Genomic DNA, 21,231 nt, shown 5'->3' on the forward strand with positions numbered 1-21,231 from the left:
CTCCGTTTATTACTAAACATCTGGCTGGAAGTTGAGAACAAGACACAGAGGTTAGTGGGAAGGGGGCAGGTGGGTGGAGCGTGGGGAGCTGCCAGGATGGGGCTGGCTTCCTGTGGCTGGTGGGAGAGAAGAACCCCCACCCAAATCCTCCTCCAGCCCGCATCCCCAGAATGCAGAGATTCTCAGGGTTTGCATAAGGATCTCCTGGGGAGCAAGTTGAATATGCAGAGTTCTGTGCCTCTTCTCCAGAGAGTCTCCTCCTGTGGCCCTGGGGAGAGGTCCAGGGATCTGCATTTTTTAACGCAATGCCCCACAGATGCTGATGCAGGAAGTCAGTGGACCATGCCTTGAGAAACAGCGTCTTAGTGCCTCATGGAAAAACCTCAAAGAGAGGAGGTGCTGGCCCTGGCAATGCCATCCCCCAGGTAGTCCTGCTTCTTGTAGTTCTGGGTCCTTCCACAAGCACCACAACCAGCAGAAGTGTAGATATGTATGTGGGTGTGTGCGTCGGGCGGGGGGGGGGGTCCTGTCTGGAGCACCCACCCCATAGGGCCCAGATAGCCAAGAGTTAAGGATATGGCCATTTGGCCTGAGCCTGGGGACTGATGTCCTAGAAGTCACAGCTCGACCTCCTGCAGTGCCTGGGGAAGAAGGGACACTCCACCACCCTCACCAGGAGCCCCAGCCACACAGACAGTCCAGGGCAGACGGAAGCAAGGCTGGGGGTTAGTGAATGCCAAGCCCTCAGCAGTCATCTGGCCCTAGACTTAGGGGGACCCAGAGCCCCACAGCAGTTGTGGGTGGGAGAGGTGCCATGCACTCTCTGCCGGAGAGTTCCCAGCCAGGCCTGGCCAGTCATGCCTCCCTCCCTCTAGCCCCTGATCTGGAGGGGCCTTCCGTCTCCCAGTCTCCTGCTGCTTTCTGCTCCCTGTTGGGCCCCTGGTCAGAGATGCCCTCACTGAGAACAGGGAAGAAGTGCTGCTCCCGGCATCCTCTGCACCGACCCCTCCCCCTCTCCCCCACAGGCCTTTGAGCCTGGAGACCCCAGAGCCCCTGAGCCGCCTACACATTGCTGCCTAGGACCCAGAGGCCCAGAGTGACATGATGACTTTCTCAAGGACACACAGCATCAGGTGGCAGAGGCCAGCTTCCACCACGCGGGCCTCCTGATGGCTGAGTGGCTGGCCTCTCCCCTCCCTTGCTCTGGGCCCAGGGCTCAGAATCACACCTGAGGCTCAAGGCCCAGACACCCACCTGGCTGATCAGGGATGATGTGTGAGGATGAAACAGAGCAAAGAGATGGGGAGGGGGCAGGGCAGGGGAATGAGGGGGGATTGAACCCTCTACAGGAGCAGCCGCTCCCCCATCCTGTGAGCTAGAGAGCTGCCCTTCTCCAAAATTGCCTGAAATTCCACTAGTTTGAACATGTACGTAGGGGTAAGCATTGTTCTTTCTTGGTTCTTCTTTCAAGATGCAAAAGCTCCAGGAGAGACAGGCCAAGGGGAAAGAGACTGTTAGGAGCAGCAAAATGTCCCTCAGTGAGGAAGAAAGGCATTGTGGGAGAATCCCAAGAGGACCCTCTGGGATTAGCCAAACTGTAGACAAGGGTTGCACGAGACAAGAGCATTAGTCATTGGCTGAGTTTACGTAGGTCCTACAGCGGTTCTTAGTCACGGATCTCTGTCTCCAGCTGGCACCTCGTTCCCTAGAGGCAAGGTGGCGAGCCCCTTCTAGAGGAACATGCTGGGGGAGGGGGTTCCCTGCCCTTGCGCCCCAGAATGGGGCCCACGATTACCTGAGCCGTAAGCACCTGTGGCCAGCGGCCTCCTCCTCTCTCCAGCTGCCCGGGAGGGATGGGGGTGCAGGGATGGAAGAGTGAGGGGACGTGGAAACAGAAAGAAAGAGGACAAATGGAATGAATGGAGGAGGTGCCGGGAGAGGACGGTGTGGACATCTCCCCCGCTCAGACCCTTAGAGCCCCAGGTGACAAGCAGGTGAGTCCAGCCTGGCCTCTCCAGAGAGGCTCTCAGTCTGTACCTGTCAGGCCATCCGACGACAAATGCCCCGGCCCCGTGACAAGGCCTGGGAGTCCCCAGAACAGGCCCAGACACCCACATGGTGGCCACAGGCAGGTCTGAGAGAGGGTGAGACAAAGAATGGAAGAGGAGGAAGAGAAGCAAGAGGAGGTGGCGGCCCCGGGGGGCCCCTACCTTTCCCCAGGGCAGAAGGAGGCGCTGCCCGGCCGGTGGCAGGTGGCAACGGGCGGGTAACGGGAGGGCGCTCCATCGGGTACCGGCGCCCGCCGCACCTCCAGGGGCCGTAGGCCCCCATTGCGGGCCCGTTGCACGTGCTCAAACAAGAGGGCCAGCTCTCTGCAGGAGAGGGCGCCATCAGCGGCAGGCAGGGCCCTGGCACCCCCCCACTCGCCTGGTGGGCACCGAGCTCTGGAGCTCAGATCCTTCCAGGCTCTGCCTCTAGAGGGGCTCAGCAAACACCCCAAGTCAGAACAGGCAGGGTGGGGGGGTGGCTGGTGGGAAAGACTAACCTTCCTCCCTCCCTTTCTGCACTCAGTTCCTGGGAAATCCTCAGGGCTGCCGAGTATGGTTGTGCAGGTTGGGCACAACTTGAGGGCACCCTGGGAAGGCGGCAAGCGGGAGCTTGAATGTAGCCTACTTCCGCTCATGGAGCTATGCCTCCCGGGAAGCCAGCGGCAGCCCTGAAATCCTCACTCTCCTCATCTGACTGGATTTTAGGAGAGAGACTTGATGGGGTAGCTAGCCCAGCCCCCCACTCCTCCAGCATCCACCCCTGCCCCTGGTTCCTGGAGACTAGATTTGGGCCCAGCTCCTTCCTAACTCTCCAGGCTGTGTCCCGCTTCCATAACCGAAGGAGGGTACCTGCCCCCTGCCTGCCCATCACAGGGGTGTGACAGTGAGCTCCCAGGAGCAGAAGGCCCGCGGACCTAGAATCTCTAAACCAAGTTCCATCCCTCCTACCAGAGGCCCCGGGACTACCCCAGATCTTCCCTCCCTCTCTCCCAATCAAACACCCCATTCCTAACAAACCAGCTCCTGTCCCGCTCCCTAAGGCCTTGAGTCCTTAGAGCTGCCCCTGGAAGGGGGGGCTCCTTCTAGACCAACCACCAACCCCTATCTCTGAGATGGGAGCTTGCCTCTGCCAAGTGGCAACGAGGGAGGGACCCAGTATGATTCTGGGAGCCCCCTCCCCCACCCCTTCTCTCCTAGGCTCCCCTAAGAAGCCTCTGAAGCCTCCCCTAGGAAGCCCCTGGAGCCCGGAGGGAGCAGGGAAGGGGAGCCAGGCGTAGGGGTGAGTGGGATCATGAATCAGCTGCTCTTGGAGAACTAATGAGGAACAGGCCCCCCCCACCTCACCCCCCACCCGGGAGAAGCACTGAGCGCAGCAGCCCTTGCCCAGCCTCGCCCAGTCTCCCTTGATGCCCGCCTGCCCTGGGGACTGAGCCGCACTCTCTGGTCTTCACTCCTGCCCAAGGACCAGGCACAGGCCCCAGGGATGACTGTCACTAATAAGGGGCAGCCTTCTGCCGACCCGGGCCAGGGGGGTGAACCCGCTTCTGGGCACAAGGGCCAGGAAAAGCAGGAGCAGGCTCACACACAGGGGCGCTGGGGTGGGCCCGGCGCCGACCTCTGGCACACACGCTCCTGCCCATAGCACACACTTCCTCTGCGCAGCTGCCGCATGCCAGGTAGCAGGGGCTAACCCCTCCCTCACCTGGGACGGAGGGGAGATAGCTGTTGTGTCACCGCCCTGAGGGGCAGCAAACCCCCACACACACCCTGTACCCAGTGTCCACCACCTTCCCGGGGCAGAGCAGGACGGGAGAGGACGCTCCAGGCTCTGCATTACACGGGATTTGCAGAGCCAGGCCCCATTCCCACCCTCCAGCTCTGAGTCCCAGCCCCCACCCCCCCCACCCCCCCCACCCCCCCCCCCCGTCCTCAAGGGGCATGGCCAGCAGCCCCCTCCCACCCCCACCCTGTCCCCCTGCAGCAGGGCCTACCTGAACGATGGCAGGATACTGTCATAGTAGTACCAGGTGGCCGTCAGGTAGGCCCGGCTCGTGTCGGTGGAGTACAGGCGCCACGCGGCCTGGTCGGAGGAGGGAAGGAAGGGGAGGGGGGACAAGGCATCAGCGAAGCCTCTCGCCCCTCGCTAGCCCTCTGCCCTCAAAGGAGCCAGTCCTCGGGTCTGCCGGAGGGGACCCAGAGCCAGAGGCTGCAGGCCCCACAGCCTGCTACGAGGATTAAAAGGGCCAATGTCTACCAAGTGCCAAGCACGGTGCCCGGCACACAGAAGGCACCCGACACCAGGCTCCCCCGTCCACACTCCCATTCCCTCCCGTGGCCACAGCCAGGGAGCAGCTATTCCCTGTGTATTTGATGAGTCTTTCCCGCCCTCTGGACTCTAAGCTGTGTCTTGGTCCCCGCTGTACCCCCAGCACGCGGTAGGTGCTTGGGACCAATACTGGCTAGGTGAATTATTATTGCTCCTAATAAATCCACCCTGTGTTTTCCCAGCTGCCTGGCACTGCCCATGGGGTTTGAGGAGGGGAGGACAGAGCGTGGCCTACCCACCCCTCAGCATGCGGGGACTTGCAGGATTGTCTCTGCAGCAGGAGGGATGAGGGCTGGACAAGAGGAAGGACTGTCCTTCTCCCTCCGGGTAAGAAGAGGAGCCAAGGAGGGGCTGGGAGTGGGGTGATTAGGGAGGGCAGGGAGGCATGGACAGAGCCTAACTGAGACCCGGATGCCTCCCCGCTGTGGGCACCTCTTTGCCCCGAAGGCACTGCCCACTGCTGAGCTCACTGGCCAGGCACCCTCCTAGCACAGGGGTATTTTTACGTCCTGCTTGCCTCGGCCCCTGGCTTGAGCCAGGGAGCAGCTGCCAGAGCTGTCGCATTAATTATGGGCCCCACAATGCCAGCTGTCTCTTGGCCTGGACAGTGCCAGCCGCCTGCCCTCACGATGGCCCTTGGAAGGCCAGGCCCCAGGGGACCACAGCCATTGTGCCCCAGGGGACGCTGAGAAGGAAAGGCTGGGCTGGCGGCTGCAGATAGCAGGGACGCGGAGGGGGTTCCACCCTGGGGCGGAAAGATAAGGGGGGGTCGAGTCAGGCCTGGATGGGGGAGCACGAGGGCGGGCGCCGGGGGCAGGCCGAGGGGGCTGTATCCCCTGAACTACTTCCAGTAGGCCCTGCTCCCCCTCGCACCCCAGCTAGAGGGAAGCCCAGGGCTGAGTCACAGAGTCCCAAAGCCCCGGAGCCCCTGCCTCCCTCCCCACTCCGGCCTATCAGCATGCCTCAGCGCGGTGGGGGAAACTGAGGCCACGCACTCCTGCTTTGCTGGTTCTCTTCCCCCACCTCTGGCGGCTCCTCCTCTGCCTCCCTGACTAGCCCAGCCCTGCTCCCCCCAGTCACCAAATGCTGAGGTTCCTCGAAGTTCGTTGGGGACCATCTTCTCCACCCCTGCTCTCCATCCCGGGCCAGCTCATCCTGGCCCTGACCCCATTACTCTCCACCCCTGCCTGCTCAGCACATCCCACTCCTCTTAGCTGCAGACCCGTATGTGCAGCTGCTTCCTCCATGCTGCCCCCCAGGGCTCAGGCCCTCAGGCTCTCCCTGCTCTGGCCAAACTCATGTGCCTCATGCCCCAAGCCTGGTCCCCCTCTAGTGGGGAGGGTAGATCATCCAGTTGGGAGAGCTAGAAACCTAGAAGTCCCCCGCCACACACCTCCCCACCCCACTGCTGAGGCCACGAATTTCACTTCCTAAATATACAGAATCTGCTCCCTCCTTCCCACGGGGGCCAGTCCGCCAGCCCGTCTTGCCCACACGTTGCCAGAGCCCCTTATCATCTCCCCCTGCACACCCGGGGCACTCTCCAACCCACTCACCTCCTTTCAAAATGCAAATCTGATCCTGTGGCCCATTCCTGCCGTTTCATACTGTCCGTGGCTCCTCATCACTCTTAGGAAAATGTTAAGCTCCTCCCTGTGGCCCTTCAGGCCTGGGCCTCACCCACTTACCCAACTCCTCCTTCCTCTATATACCCTTCTTGGAGCTTTTCCAGCCTCGCTAGCTGCCTTCCAGTTCACCAAACACACCATGCTCCTTTCTACCACCGGGCCTTTGCACATGCAGTTCCTTTACTTCACCTCTTCCCCTAGTGGACTCCTACCGGTCCTCCAGCTTGCAATGCAAGGGTTAATTTTCTAGGGTCATCATCCCTGAGTTCCCCTTCAAGGTCACATCAGGCCAGAACCCTGTGAAATGCTCTGCAGAGAACTATGCTTTCTTTTAAGGCGGTTGTCTCAGCCTATAGTCACAACATTCATTCGTGTGAGTGCTGGTGCAACGAACCGGTGCTGGGAGCAGCGCAGGCCCACTGACGACTGCACAGCCTTCGGGTGACTGTGGGGACAAGAGGACAAGAGGACTGCAGGCCACGTAGGGTAGGGGCTAGAGCGGGACAGTGGGGCAGCTCTGACGAGGCCTGAACCGGTGCATGGGGCACAAGGGAAGTTTCTGACAGTCCCACTTAGCATCTCAGCTCTAGCCCGGACTTGGCACGTGACCTCAGAAAAGCTTCAAAGTGGAGACACAATCACGAAAGTGGGACACCCAGGTCAGCACAGAGAGGTGACCCACCAGTTCATTTCAGGGGCTTCCCGAGCCACTCGTACCTGGATGAGGTTGGCTGCAGGCATCCTCCTCTTCTCGAAGTGCTTCTGACGGTGCTGCTCCTGCACCTTCAGGGCAAAGCCAGAGCCAAGGATGCCCTAGGGGAATAGGGGTGGTTGGGAAAAAGGTGGTGGGGGGGGTACAGCAAAAGGCCCAGAAGGTCTCCATCCCAGCCCCATCCCCCCCGCTGTCACCTCCCCCACCTGTGCAAATGCAGGACAGAGTTGGGTTCCCCAACTCTGCCCCCAGGGCCCTCTCCCCCAGGCTGGGGGACCCTAAGTGCAGGGGGACTCACAGCAGGCAAGGCAAAGAAGGAGATGCCTAGTAAGGCAAAGCCGGCGGCCAGGACCCTGCCCAGCCATGTGTGCGGTGTCTTGTCACCATAGCCAATGGTCGTCAGTGTGATCTGGGGACACAAAGAGTTTACCCTCAGAGCTGGTTGGACCCTCAGAGCCACCCACAAGAGCTTGCTGGGGCACAGGCAGGTGGGAGCCTGGCCATGAGGGGTGCCCTGCGGTGGTCCACAGGGGCTGGCTGGGGGCATAGGCAGATCTCTCCCCTTCCCTGTCCCCTGGCTGGTCAGGGCTAAGGTGGCAGGGGCTTGGTGTGGGGAACTAGATGGAGCACAGGCAGGTCTACTGGGGCAGGTTGGGGGCCAACAGAACCTGGAGGGGGCAGCCCCCACTGAGAGGACAGGTGCAGGCTCCCTCAACCCAGAGTCAGAGTCCCAGTGGTGACGCAGGGGAGGGTCTGGGGAAGAAGGGCGGCCCTGCACGGACCCTCACGTACCGTCCCCCACCAGAGCGAGTCGGCGTAGGAGGAGAAGTCGGAGTTGGCGTCCTTCTCGGCCAGGTAGACCAGGAAGGAGGCGAAGATGAGCACCAGGAACCCGATGTACCAGGCGGTGATCAGCTCCTGCGAGGGCAGCAGGGGGCATTAGGAGGCCAGGGGGGAGGGGTACGAGGAGGGGGGTAACACGGCGCCCAGCTGGCAGCTCTGGGCAGCTGGGGGGTCCCCACAGCGGCCTTTGAGAGGTGCTCTGGGGGGAGACAAAGATCCCCCACGACTCCGAGTTGCTCAGAGATGGCTCTCCCTGCCTTCCTTTCCCTGCTCCTCCCTGCAAGGGGACCCTCCCCCGCCTTCCCACCTTCCCGCCCCCCAGCCCCCACCCTGGCCTTGATCTCAGTCCCCAGACCCACTGCCCCCCAGCACCCCACACCCCCCACAGACTCCGCCCCAGCTCCCCACTTTACTGTGCACAGAGCCACCGAACCCAGAAGCTTCCAAGCCCTGCCCGGCAGGCCTCGCCTCCTGACCAACACCCAGCCGGGGCCCCCAGAGACCGTCCCCTGTGACCTGGCTGCCGCAGGGTCCCTGGCCTCGCCCTCGGCCCCCTCGGCCCGCAGGCGCACCTTGCTGTGCGCATAGACCACCGAACCCAGCAGCTTCCAGGTGCCCCCGCGCCGGTCCATGCGCACCATGCGCAGGATCTGCAGGAAGCGCATGCTGCGCAGCGCAGACGTGGCGAAGATGTTGCCCTGCGTGCCCGCGGCGATGACAGCCACCGAGGCCACGAACACGATGAAGTCTGCAGGGTCACAGAAGGCGAGGTCACAGCCGGCCGGGACCCAAGGTGTGTGGGGGGGAGTCTTGGGGCCACGGGCTGGGGGGGTAGTGGCAAGGGGATGGGGGGGTGGAATCTCTAGCTGGAGCTGGGGTCTGGGGCAGGGTGTCAACCCTGGGGCTCGGGGGCAGGGGGCAGGCGCGGGTGCCCAGGTCTTATCACCGATGACACAGAAGGGCTTTCTGGCAAAGCGGAAGCGGCCCTGCCATCCTCGGTAGCGGCAGCAGCATCCCGCTGACCAGACGCGGATGATGTACTCCAGGCCAAACACCACGATCATCACGAATTCCTGTGGGACCAGGGGCCTGAGTTCTGGTCTCCCCGCTCCAGGAGCAAGGGCCCGGGGCTCACAGCACTGGCCCAGCCCCCAGTCCTTGGGTTAGGAGGACCAGGATTTCCTTGGGCCACCTCTCCTGGATGTTCCTACACCTGGCTGGACCTGAGGAGGATTCCAGAAGGCACGTGGCCCCTCCCCAGACTGCCTTCCACTCCCTGTCCACAAGCTGTCTGGGGATTTCTGCCCTTCACCCAGCCCTCCCCCTCCCAGCTATCCCAGACTCAGTAGCCCTGCCAACCCACCAACCCTGGGTGACATAAGAGTGGCTGTCTGTCGGCTGTCCACTTCCAAGGTGCTTCTATTTGGAGAGGAAAGAAAAAAACAAAACAACCACCAAACCAAGGGTTGAGTTGACCCTTTGGGCCCCGAAAAGGAGTGAGGCTTATCCACCTCTTCCTGGGCCCAACATCAGCCCTGGCTCAGTGCCAAGAGGTCCCTCAACATCCGTTCTAAAGCAGGACATGAAGTCCAGAGAGGGGCAGCCATGCACCCAGGGAGCACAGCGCGGCAAGCCCCTCTCTGAGCCGCAGGGTGAGAAGCCTCTGTGCGCCTCCACCCTGAGCCCACAGCCTGGCTCAGGCCCGGCCTCGGGCACTCACCAAGATGAGGAGACATTCGTTGGCAAGTTCCTGGTGCTCCTGGATCGTGGACAGCACGGACAGCACCAGGCAGCTGAAGACCAGCAGAAATCTGCAACAGCAGCGCGGAGAGGGTCAGACCGCGGCCTGGACAGGACGGCCAGGGGGCTGCCCAGGTGCGGGTGGAGGGAAGCGTTATTTGGGAAAAACTGTCTGGAAAGCAGAATCCAAATCAGGGTTCCCCGGAGCTGCGGTTCTGTGCTGGACCCCCAGGGGCAGAGCCCCCCACATGCCCACTGCCCCCTCAGGGGCTCCGGCTGCGGCCTGCGGCTCCCAGGGTGGTCACCCAGAGGTGGGTGGCGGGGCTGTCCGGGCTGCCGGTGGGAACAGTCACGAAGCACCTGCAGGCTCAGCCACTCACAAGAGGGGCCCTCAGGCCTTGGCTCGGTTTTAAGACTGTTTTAAGAGAAGTACCCCCGAGGTCAGCCGAGGGGCCCGGGAAGTTCAGCAGCTAAGAGAGAGGTCCCTGCTCCCTGTGAACTCCGAGGTGGCAGGAACGTCGCTTCATCTGGGGACAGTTGCCTCTGCCTTCGTGGGCTCTCAAGGAATTAAAGAAGGAAACAACTATGAAAGGAAAGGAGACTAGGGAGGCCAGGGAAGGGGGGAAGTATGCAGAGTGGGACGAGGTCTGGGGAGGGGAGTCAGGCCTCATGGTCCGTGGCTCCCCTGAGGCAGTGGGAAGCCCAGAAAGAGATATTTAGAAATGGAAAGAACTTTATAACCCAGCTCATCCAGCCCTTCCCTCCACCCCAGCTGCACATATGAGGAAACTGAGGCCCAGACAGGGAAAGGGACTCATCCAAGGTCACTCAGTGTGTCCAAGACAGAGGCAAGATTACAGCCAAGGTTCCCTCCTTCCCAAGGGATGGGAAGAGGGGGAAAGGGCACGAGGGGAGAGGCTGGCGGCCTCGGACAGTGTGTGAATACGCAACACAGGCCAGGCTGAGGGGCACAAGCTACAGGGGAAGGGACCTGGTCGGAATCCCAGAAGCGCCCCTCTTTGGGAGGGGGATGCGCTGGACATGCATGTGCCCTGGGAGAGGCTCTGGAGGGAACAGGCTTCTCTGCAAACACCTCCCTTGTGGACTGACCCACAGCCTCCCCCAGATGCTCCCAGAGTCTCCCCACCTGGGAAGGCTGCTGATGCAGCATTTTGCCGGAAACAGCCCACCTCCAGGGCCTGCGGAGACTCTACTACCCCTCTGCTCTGGGGAGCCCCCGGGGAGGCCCTCCGCACCCCCTTCCCTCTTCCCCTTCCCACCCCTGCCCGGTGCTCGCTTGTGTGTCTATGGCCCTAGTCACTCTCTACATGGCTTCATTTGTGTTCCTGTTTCAGGGGCCCAGGGGCAGAGAGGCTTGGGTTCAGGTCCTGGTCCAGCTCGTACAGTCACCTCCCTTCTGTGAGCTGGTCTCCACCTCTGTACAGGGGAGCTGATGGGAGGACAGACGCGGAAAGGACCTACACCCTCCTTGGGCCGGGCTCCCAGGCTACTTGGAGAGAGGGTAGGTGGTGGATGTCGTAAAGGGTTTTGAATGAATGAGCGAGGGGGAGGCCTCCTTGGCCAGTTCCAGGCAAGAGCTGAGTCAGCAAAACAGAAGGCACGGGGAGGTAGGGGGAGCCCCAGCTCCTCATGTTCAAGAATTAACCACAGAAAATGCAGCATCCACATCCCCCTGGGATGGGGACTCCTACAGGCCCGGGTCCCTCTCTGAGGTCGGCTCATCCAGCCCCCTCCCCCGGGAAGGGCTGCCTCTGAATCTGATAGACTTTCACCCCAGCCCTGAACAGCAATCCTTCGGTGGCCCCAGTGCTCAGCTGACCCTGGATCCTCAGGTAAGGGGGCCGCACTAGGAGCTTCCTGCTGGAGCTTTCGGAAACGCATCTTTCACCACACTGTGCCTTCCAGGTCAACAGTTACACGTCGATAAAATGGACACATCCCAACGGGTTAAATTAAAAAAGCAGATTATCACATCTGAAGGGCAATGTGATCCCAATTTTTAAAAATATATATATTTTTTATATTCCTACCAAGAGTCAGCAGGGCTTATCTCCGGGTGGCAAAATTAAGAGGGATTTGGCTTCTGTTCTGCTTTGTTGCTTCTCTGCACTTCCTTGTATTTTTTAGAATAAACAAGGGTGGGGGCGCCTGAGTGGCCCCATTGGTTGAACACTTGACTCTTGGTTTTGGCTCAGGTCCTGATCTCAGGGTCCTGGGATCGAGCCCAATGGGGTCTCCCCTGAGCTGGGCGGGGAGTCTGCTTGAGATTCTCTCCCTCCCCCTCTGCTCACACACACCTTCTCTCAAATAAATAAATACAATCTTTAAAAATAAATAAACAGAAGTAATAACAAATAGGAATTTAAAACTGCATTTCCTTAAATATACAGACAGAGACACAGCTGCCTTCAGTCCTGCCCCCACCCCTTTACCACAAGAGCTTTGCCATTTCGCAGGTGTCAGGGTGTGACGGCCTCTCCCAGAGTCCGGCTCACATGTCCAGCTGTCTACTCAGCTTCTCTTTCTCAGATGTCTGGTGGCCTCTCAAACCCAACATGTTCAAAACCAAACTTGATTTGCCCTCAAATCTTGTTCCCCTCCTGTCTCCCTATCTCCATTAATGGCACCAGCTGCCACCCAAGGGCTCGGGCCAAATACCTAAGAGTTGCCTCTGATTTTTCCTTTCACTCACCCTCCACTTCCTGGCCTTTAGCAATTTTCTCTTGGCTCTCCCTTCAGAATAAGTCCCTGGACAGACCACAGCTCACCACCCTGACTAAGCCGCCACCATCTCACCTCTGGCTGGCCTCCCCGCCTCCACTCTGGCCCAACTGTGACCCACTCTCTTCATAGTAGCCAGGGTGACCTTCCTGACAACGCAAAGCTGGAAATCACTCTCCTCAAAACTCTCCCTGACGTCCCATCACATTTGGAGAGCGAAGGTTAACCTCCTCAGTGTGGGCCGGAAGGCCCTGAGAGCTCTGGCCCCCACCACACCTCGCAGACTTGACCCCCTCTCCCCATCCCCTCCATCACTACGCACCAACCATCCTGACCTCATGCCATTCTGGAGCACCAAACTTATTTCCACCTCCAGGCTTTGCACTTGCTCTGCTGCTTCCTATGCCTATTTATTTTTCCCTTACTCATCCAGGTCTCTGTCCAAACATCACTTCCTTGGAGAGGCCTTCCCCAACCACCCCCTCTCTCCAAAACAATGGCCCTATCCCCACTCTCTCTCTCTCTCCTTGCTCTGCTTTATTTATTTTTCATAAACTGAGTACATGAATAGCAGACATTCACATGAAACAAATATTAAAACACCATGTCATCAAAGCCCCCAGTTGGTACCCACTGAGAAGGCTCCAAAAGCTCCAAAAACGTCCCTCCCTGGCCTGTTGGACTCCCCAGCATCCTTCCTGAGAAGGGACGAGAAGGCAGGTCTCTGACTTTGACCAGCTCCACATGGTAGACACTGTTTAAAAAGCCCCAGAACGGGCCGCCCGGGTGGCTCAGCGGCTGAGTGTCTGCTTTCAGCCCAGGGTGGGATCCTGGGGTCCCGAGATCGAGTCCCACATCGGGCTCCCCGCAGGGAGCCTGCTTCTCCCTCTGCTTCTCCCTCTGCCTGTGTCTCTGCCTCTCTCTGTGTGTCTCTCATGAGTAAATGAATAAAATATTTTTTTAAAAAGCCCCAGAGCTTCACCTCCCCTGCCTTCACACCCTGGATGGGGGTTTCCAGATGCTCAATACAGTGGAACAGATACGTTAAATCTGATAGAGAACATCTTTTTTGTTTTGTTTTTGTTTTTTACAGACTTTATTCACGAGAGACACAGAGAGAGAGAGAGGGGGGCCGAGACACAGGCAGAGGGAGAAGCAAGCTCCATGCAGGGAGCCCGACGTGGGACTCGATCCCAAGACCTAGGATCACGCCCTGAGTGGAAGCCAGATGCTCAACTGCTGAGCCACCAGGAGTCCCTGATAGAGAACATCTTGTGTCCCAGGCACCTGAGCAATTATCTTCCAGATGAAGAAATGGGGCCCAGGGAGGGACACACTTGCTCCAAATCACACAGTGAATCAGTGCGACCTCTCAGGTTACCTTGGTCCTCCCGAGGGGTCCTCACACAGACACCCACTCTTGGGCCAGAGATCCGCGTCTGGAGCTTAGGCAGAGAGGAGACAGGGAGAAGGAGCCCGAAGCCGGGGTGCGGCTGTGTCTGCCAGAACCAGCGTATGGCTTCATTCATGCAACAGATAAGGACTAAGGATTGTGTCCGGCCCCCTCTCGGGCCTCGATTCTCTGCCTCTGCAATTGTAGTTGGCACCCAGGAGCTGGCTGGCTTGGGCTCTCTACAATGGCCCCTAGCTGGTTTGCTTAGATCCGTGGTTCTCGAACTACAGCTGGTGTCAGGATCGCCCAGAGGACTCGCTAAGACCCAGGACTTCTGGGCCCCACTTGTGGAATGTAAGCGTGAGGTGGGACCTCAGAATCTGCACGTCTGCAAAGCTCCCTGGTGATGCTCCTGCTGCTCCTCCGAGAACCACACTTGGAGAATCACTGGCTCAGCTGATCGGAGTGGTTGTGGCTGATTCAATTATTAGCCAGTTCATAGCTTTTTAAATAACTGCAATTATTGCCTTCCCCGCCTCACCCTGCCCCCACCACCTCCCTGAATTCGCTGCAGAAACAGCCACAGGGCACGGGGAGTGAGGACAGCCCCACTGGGGACGTGGGCCTCGTGCCAACATCAACTTCACCCCAGTTTGCTGTGTGACCCCCGAACCGCTCCTGCTGGCTGCGGACTTCCTATTGGCCAGACACTGTGCCAAGCCCTCTACATGCTTATTTTTAATTACTTCTCACCACCACCCTGCAAGAGCAGTACCATAATCACCCAAGGCTTATCAATGAGAAAACACAGCTCAGAAAGGCCTGCTAGGATGGCTGCACGGCTCTGCGACTGTACTAAAAAACACTGAATTGTAAGGTGGGATTTTCTGGTATGCGAACTACAGCTCAATAAAGCCATTATTTTGTGTTTTTTTTATTTTCATTTATTTATGATAGTCACACAGAGAGAGAGAGAGGCAGAGACACAGGCAGAGGGAGAAGCAGGCTCCATGCACCGGGGAGCCCGACATGGGATTCGATCCAGGGTCTCCTGGATCGCGCCCTGGGCCAAAGGCAGGAGCCAAACCGCTGCACCACCCAGGGATCCCAAAGCCATTATTTAAAAAGGAAAAAATAGGGGCACCAGGGTGGCTCAGTGGTTGAGCATCTGCCTTCGGCTCAGGTCTTGATCCCGGGGTCCTGGGATCGAGTCCCACGTCGGGCTCCCTGCATGGAGCCTGCTTCTCCCTTTGCCTGTGTCTTTGCCTCTCTCTGTGTGTCTGTCATAAATAAATAAATAAAATCTTTTTAAAAAGGAAAAGGAGGGTGGCGCAGCGGTTTGGCGCCTGCCTTTGGCCCAGGGTGTGATCCTGGAGACCCGGGATCGAATCCCACATCGGGCTCCCGGTGCATGGAGCCTGCTTCTCCCTCTGCCTGTGTCTCTGCCTCTCTCTCTCTCTCTCTCTCTCTCTCTGTGACTATCATAAACAAATAAAAAAAAATTAAAAAGGAAAAGGAAAAAAGAAAAGTATACTAGATTGTCCAAAGTCATAAGGCCAGGACCTAAACCCAAGTCCACCTGGACCACCAAGCAATACTTACTACCTCAATTTCCCTACCTGCAACATGAGGTGGGGGACTAGACTCTCCGGCAGAGGGTCTGCAGGGAGAGGGTCTGTCATGAGCTCAGTTCCAGATTCCCTGAACCCTCAAGGCCATGGGGATCCATTGGAGAGTTTCGAGAAAGGAATGCCATGGTGTGATATGTGTTTCACGACCACACTCACGGGTCGTGGGGAATGTGGACTGGAGGGGTGAGAGTGATCGGGAAAATGCAGAAAGTTCCACAATAATTCAGATGAGAGATGAGGGTGCCAGCAGCAAAGATATGTGCAGGATGGAGGTTTCTGGGAGCAAGATTTGGTGATTATTTGGAAATGGGGACAAGGAGGGAGAAGGACTCTCCCGTTTCTGGTGTGGGCACCAGGTGGATGAAGGATGAGTGGGCAGAGCCGGGAGACCCCACGGGAGGAGCAGGTGGGGGCGATGAGCTCCCCTGGGGTCACTGCCCACAGGCACACACTCAAGGTCATGAAAGCAGAGACCTGAGCTGGAAATGTGGATTTGGGGCACACAGGGGAGCGGGTAGAGACCATGGTAGGGGCCAGACAGTTCAGAGGGCGTGTGGCACATTTCGAGGAGGACCCAGAGGGACCCCTGGGCAGAGACAGGAGACACACTCCCCCTGCCAGATGCCAAAGGAGCTGCCAGCAAGACAAGAGGGAAGCCAGGAGAAAGAGGTGGCAGGGATGCCAAGCAAGAGGGTTTCAAGGGGGGAGCGAACCATAGTGTCAAATGCTGCCAAGAGGTCAAACAAGATAAGGCCTGAAAAATGTCCACTGGGTTTGGTGACGAGTTGGTCACTGGGCACCTTGGGCAGAGGAGCGGAGAGAGCGGGCAGGAGCAGCGCCAGGCCAGTAGGATGAGGAAGGTGGAGGCTTGAGAAAGAGGGATGGGGAGCCCAGGGACCTGGGCTTGGTTTTTTTTTTTTTTTTTTTAAGATGCAAGAGCCAGAGTGGAAGAAGCCAGAGGAGAGAGGGACAAGTCGAAGATGAGGGAGAGAGAGGGAGTGATCAATGGAATGAAGTCCCCAGGGCAGCAGGGAGGCGGGGATCCAGAGCAGGGCAGGGCTGCTGCTGGGCAGAAAGGACCCTGCCAGCTAGTGGGGAGGCCCGGGGGAGGGGCTAGGTGGGACCGGAGGTTTGGGGACCGGGAAGCCAGAGCGCTCCCTGGGGGCTCCGACTTCCTCTGTGACCTTCAGTGACGGAGGAGTCAGGGCTCCTTCCTGGAGGAGGCGGGGAACAGAGGTGGGGGAGGTTTGAACAGCTGACCGGGCCCTGGGGAGGGGTCCCTGGGGAACACAGGACCTTTATCCCCTACCCTAAGCATGGGAGAAAAGATGCAGAACACCACAGGTGCTCCACACATGCATTTCTGATTTGCTTTGGCTTGGGACTTTTTTGGGTTTATTTTTAAGGCTTGATGATCCTGAGGGAGGAAAGCAGCCATGTGGGATGAAGGGATACCCCCGCCCCCAACCAGGCCAAAGTAAATGCAGAACCGGGCCATGCCCCTTCCTTCCTCCTGGGCCTCCTTCCTTGTCCCCAGTGGCCCTCCTCCCAGACAGCTGCCGCCTGCGTGGCCACCAGCGGGCTCCCTTTCTACAACTGGCCTTGGGAGTATGTGATCCCACCCAGACCAGGACCCCGAAGGCAAGGTTCCACCTTCCCCCTGGGGACGGCCAGCGCCAGTCTGTCCCCATTCAGCCAAGGTTCTTGGCGGACAGAGGCCATAACCCCGCCACCTTCCAGCACAAAAGGGCTTCTTAAACCACAAACTAGGGTTGCTACCGAAGGAGGGACCTAAGCTAGACCTGAGGGGCTCCCCCCGACGGGGAGGGGGGTGCAGTGTGGCCCAGAGGGCCCCAGGCTCCTCTGGGGGAGAGCAGCCTCCTACTTTCTCTTGCAGGGGGATCGAGGGGAGGGGCAGCCGGCCAGGCCTCAGAGTGAGGCTCTTTCCAAGAATTCTCAGGGGCTGGGACGAGAAGTTTCCCCTGATCCAGCGATTCTAAATATGGCAAAGGGAGCAAAAGCACGTGACCCAGGGCCCCACACTAGGGCTGCCGCTGCGGCCGCTGCTTCCCTGGGCCAGAGGCCTATGCTGGGGGCTCAGGGTGAGGGATGAGGGCTCCATGGAGCCTCAGTTTCCCCATCTACTACGTGAAGGTGGGCCACGCTCTGAAGACTAAAGTCCCTTCAGCCTTGCTGCTCTCCAGAGCAGGGTGGAGGGGAGAGGCCTGAGCTCTCAGCTCAGTTCCAGATTCTCTGAGGATGTCCCTGGAGGGACAGCAGCCGCCAGCACATAGTACAAAATATGACAAAAATGCCCCCTCTTGGAGGACCAATTAGAAAAAGGCGTTCCCTTCGGCCTGAAAAATTATAAAAAGTTGGCCCCTCTGGATGGACCCACTAGAAACAGGCAGCCCTAAGCTCAGGCTGGATTTCTGTGCCAGCGGCGGCCTCCCAGCCAGGCCCCTCGCCACGCACAGGATGTACAAGGCCACGGGGTCCCCAGGGACGGCTCAGACAGCCACCACAGCCCCCCAAGGGCCAACCCCGCGTGGCACCAACGTGGCTCCATGCCGCTCTCCTGGCCACCACTGATTCATCCAGAACTGGAGACTGACCAGGAAAGCTTCCCCCCAACGCCACCCGTAGGTGCGGCCCAGCCAGTCAGGTGGTCTTTCCCAGGAACGGAACTGAGAACCAGAGAGGAAAGTTGGCAGGAGTGCATAGAAAAATGGACCTGAGGCCACTTGTTCCCGAATCTAGTATCTCCCCTTCTCCATTCAGTGAAGCCCCAGTGCCTCCCTCCACGATGCCACACAACTCTTCCCTTTCCTGGCAGTAGGTGTCCCCCGCCCTCACATGCCAGGTTGTCTTGAGCTGGTGTGAATGGTCTCGGTGCCACTAGGGTGTGGAAGGCAGTGTCTCCTGGGCCAGGTGTTTAATGAGTCACAGCCTGGTCGTCTCCCACCTGGCCCAGCTCCAAACCCTCCTACTCCATCTCGCTGCTTCACCTCTGCCGTGCCAGCCGGACTACCTGGTGCGCCAGGTAAGGGGGGCTGAGCAGCATGTGCCCACCTTGGGTGGGCACCAGGAGGGAGCAGGGGCCCTCCATCTGTTTAGGGCTGGCTGGGCAGCACCGACGCCTCAAATAAACAGCGTGGGATCCCCAGCAGGAGGCCAGTGGAATGAAAGACAAGTAAGGGGTGGAACACAGGCAGCCTGGATTCTGAAAGCTTAAACCAAAGAGCCAATGGGAACCTCCCCCCCCCCCCAACCCGCCCTGCTCCACCTGAGCAGCTCCATGTGGATTCGGGTGACTCAGTTTTACATTCTGGGCTTGGCAGGAGACTTCACTGGAACGCAGAGCTTTGCTGCTTTTTTAAAAAGTGTGAAATCCACCGACTTACAGGCTCAGGCCCAAGCTCCTAAGCACAATTGCAAGGAAGGCCCTTCCCACCCCACCATCTCACTCCCCACCGCAGAGCCCAACCCCACGCCGGCTACTCCACGGTCACAGCTCTGTTCTTCTCCCACAAAAGCGAGCGGCTTTTCCCTCCCTATCTTTGCTCATGTCATGTCTGCCCCTCCTCCAGGGAGGCTGGGTGAGGTGGGAGCCCACCTCGGGCTCCCTTAAGTCCCCACCCCCATCTCTCTGCCCACCCCAACATCATGGCATTTAGTACAACTGGAGAAAAACCGCTGGATGAAGGGCCTCCTCCCCCGAACCCAGAGCTGGTTGAGGTCTTGTCCTTTTCACCTGGAATGCCCTGTGCCCAAATCAGAATGGGTGCTGGATGAAAGCTTCCTGAGAGAGGGCACAACCTAGGTGCTGGACCCCAGGCATCATGCTCCCTCTACCACTCTCCCCTCCACCGCCCCCCTCCCCCCCCACAGGTGCCACTGCCACCCTGCTGGCTGCTCGTGGTTCACTCGCATCTCAACCCTCCCTGCAGCAGGTGGTGTGAGAGCGAATCTGGCCAGGTAGCAACTCCCAGGCCAGCACCACGGCACTCACTTCCTCACTCACTGACTTGTGGGGTGTGTGCTCTCGTGGGGGACATGGGTAATAAGCGAGTCAAGGTTCCAAATGTGATTTGCGTCCCACATTGGTCGCAAAGTTACTGGGGGAGCCTGGCTGGCTTAGTGGGTGGAGCAGGTGACTCTTGATCTCCAGATGGTAAGTTAGAGCCCCACGTTGGGTGTAGAGCTTACCTATATTTAAAAAAAGGGGGATCCCTGGGTGGCTCAGCGGTTCAGCACCTGCCTTTGGCCCAGGGCGTGATCCTGGAGTCCCGGGATCGAGTTCCGTGTCAGGCTCCCGACATGGAGCCTGCTTCTCCCTCTGCCTGTGTCTCTGCCTCTCTCTCTCTCTCTCTATGTCTATCATGAATAAATAAAATATTTTAAAAAATGTTTTAATGTGAGATGATGATGATGATGATGATGGGAAAACATTAAGTGGGGAGAAGAGAGAAGGAACATTGGTATGGGAGTTGGGGACTATTTTATAGAGGGGGATTGGGGAAAGCAGCATCAAGAAGGTGACTTTTCAGCAGAGATCTCAAGGAAATGAGTGAGTGAGCCAAGTGGGTATCTGGGAAAAACGGGATTCTGAACAGAGGGAAAAAGCAAGGGCAAAAACCTGAGCCAGACGGTGCCTGGTATGTTCCAGACCATCAGGAAAGGTGTGCCCCCAGAGCGGAGTGAGGAAAGGGGAGAGTGGTGGGCAGCGAGGCAGTGGAGGCAGGAAGCAGATCACCTACTGGCTCTTGTGAGGATTTTGGCTTTTACTCCAAGTGGGATGGGGACTCCTGAGCAGGAGTACACGATCTGACTTGCATTTGCAACAGCACAGGCTGTTGAGTAGAGAACCCACGGTGGTGGTGCAGAGGGGGACGGGGAGGGGGTAATGACATTTGCCCCACAGCTGTATGATCCAAGCATAAGATGCGGGTGACTTGTACTAGGGGGACCAACATGGCAGGAGATGAGCAGATACTGACTCTAGCTTAGCACAGAAAGATCCCTTAGAGTAGATCAATCCTCTATTTATACAGGGGACACTGAGTCCTAGAGAGGGGCATGATCTACCTGTGATCATACCCCTGATCAGAGGCACAACTGGGTCTGGCACCCAGATATCCTGATTCCTGAGGTAAGATTATTTTGATTTGTCCTCTTCCTATAGGAGGAGTCAGGCACCTGCCTCTCACCCCCACCTCAAAAATTCCATCATCTAAGCATCAGGCTGGGGCCTGGCCCCTGCCCTTCCTGCTGCATGTGACAGGGTGGCACTGGGGTCAAGGACTGCTCAGGCTTCCAGCTACTTGAGCCTGGCAGGGGTCAGGGTCACCTCCAAGGAGCCTTCTGTCCTCTGAATCAGCAGAACCTTTGCAAAGGGGGGAGGGGGAAGGAGGGAAGAATCCAAACCGGGGGAAAGAGCTTAGTCCCCCACACTTGGTTGTCAGCACTCCAGGGAGCAGAGAGGGTACCAAGAGCTGACAGGGTGGAACAGGAGATTTGGTGAGGGCGGGGCACCCTGGGGAGCGCAGTCCCCAGGTGCTGCAGACTCAGCCACTGAGAATCCCACCCAGTGGGAGGTGCAGGGTGCATGGCGGGGAGGGGTGTTCCAATGCCTTTGCTACCAGTAAGCAACACAGTATGCAAACTCACAGGCCACACCTGGGGCAGTCGGTTACAGCTGCCCTGGGAGCCTCACTGCCCATGGGAACCTCAAATCCATGTCCAGCCAGACTGAATCCAGCAAGACAGACTCCAGGGGGCCCCTGACAGCCAGGAAAGGTTTACTGTATGACCTTAGGCCAGGAGCACAACTTCTCCGGGCCTGTCCCACAGCCAAAGTGGAAGGGTGGGTAGGTGGGTCTTAGGCTGCAAGCCAGAAGCACATCTGCAGACATCCTCAGTTCTGCCTTTAATGGGAGAGGCTGCCCAGCCCTGGTTCCGGCGGATTCAGAGTCCTTTAAGAGCCAGGAGCGGTTTGTCAGGGTTGGGGGCTGCAGAAGGGGGGCACAGGGGTGTGGACAGAGCTAGGAACCTAGGTCTATGGGCTCTCTATTTTGATTCTTCCACCACTCAGCTGAGGAGGGGGGACGCTGTCTCTGGGTCTGGCTTGACTCCCGAGGAAGGGTCTCTGAGGGCCCTATTTTTCGC

General features: G+C 58.6%; 1 protein-coding gene across 5 annotated transcripts in view; it reads right to left on the bottom strand.

Annotated features, from left to right (window-relative positions):
• Positions 1 to 21,231, bottom strand: part of KCNQ4 (potassium voltage-gated channel subfamily Q member 4) — a 52,665-nt gene that overhangs the window by 13,448 nt on the left and 17,986 nt on the right. For 4 of the 5 annotated variants that reach the window (XM_025419748.3, XM_035699003.2, XM_035699002.2 and 1 more), the window contains 8 exons: positions 9,278 to 9,368; positions 8,504 to 8,630; positions 8,130 to 8,305; positions 7,507 to 7,632; positions 7,013 to 7,123; positions 6,720 to 6,815; positions 4,040 to 4,128; positions 2,211 to 2,372 (listed from right to left, as the gene is read on the bottom strand). In XM_025419748.3, coding sequence (XP_025275533.1) covers positions 2,211 to 2,372; positions 4,040 to 4,128; positions 6,720 to 6,815; positions 7,013 to 7,123; positions 7,507 to 7,632; positions 8,130 to 8,305; positions 8,504 to 8,630; positions 9,278 to 9,368 — 978 coding nt within the window. The remainder of the gene's footprint in view (positions 1 to 2,210; positions 2,373 to 4,039; positions 4,129 to 6,719; positions 6,816 to 7,012; positions 7,124 to 7,506; positions 7,633 to 8,129; positions 8,306 to 8,503; positions 8,631 to 9,277; positions 9,369 to 21,231) is intronic. The other variant, XM_035698999.2, reaches the window with a different exon arrangement.

Source organism: Canis lupus, chromosome 15 (genome assembly GCF_003254725.2).
Source record: "Canis lupus dingo isolate Sandy chromosome 15, ASM325472v2, whole genome shotgun sequence".
Taxonomy (NCBI): Eukaryota; Metazoa; Chordata; class Mammalia; order Carnivora; family Canidae; genus Canis; species Canis lupus.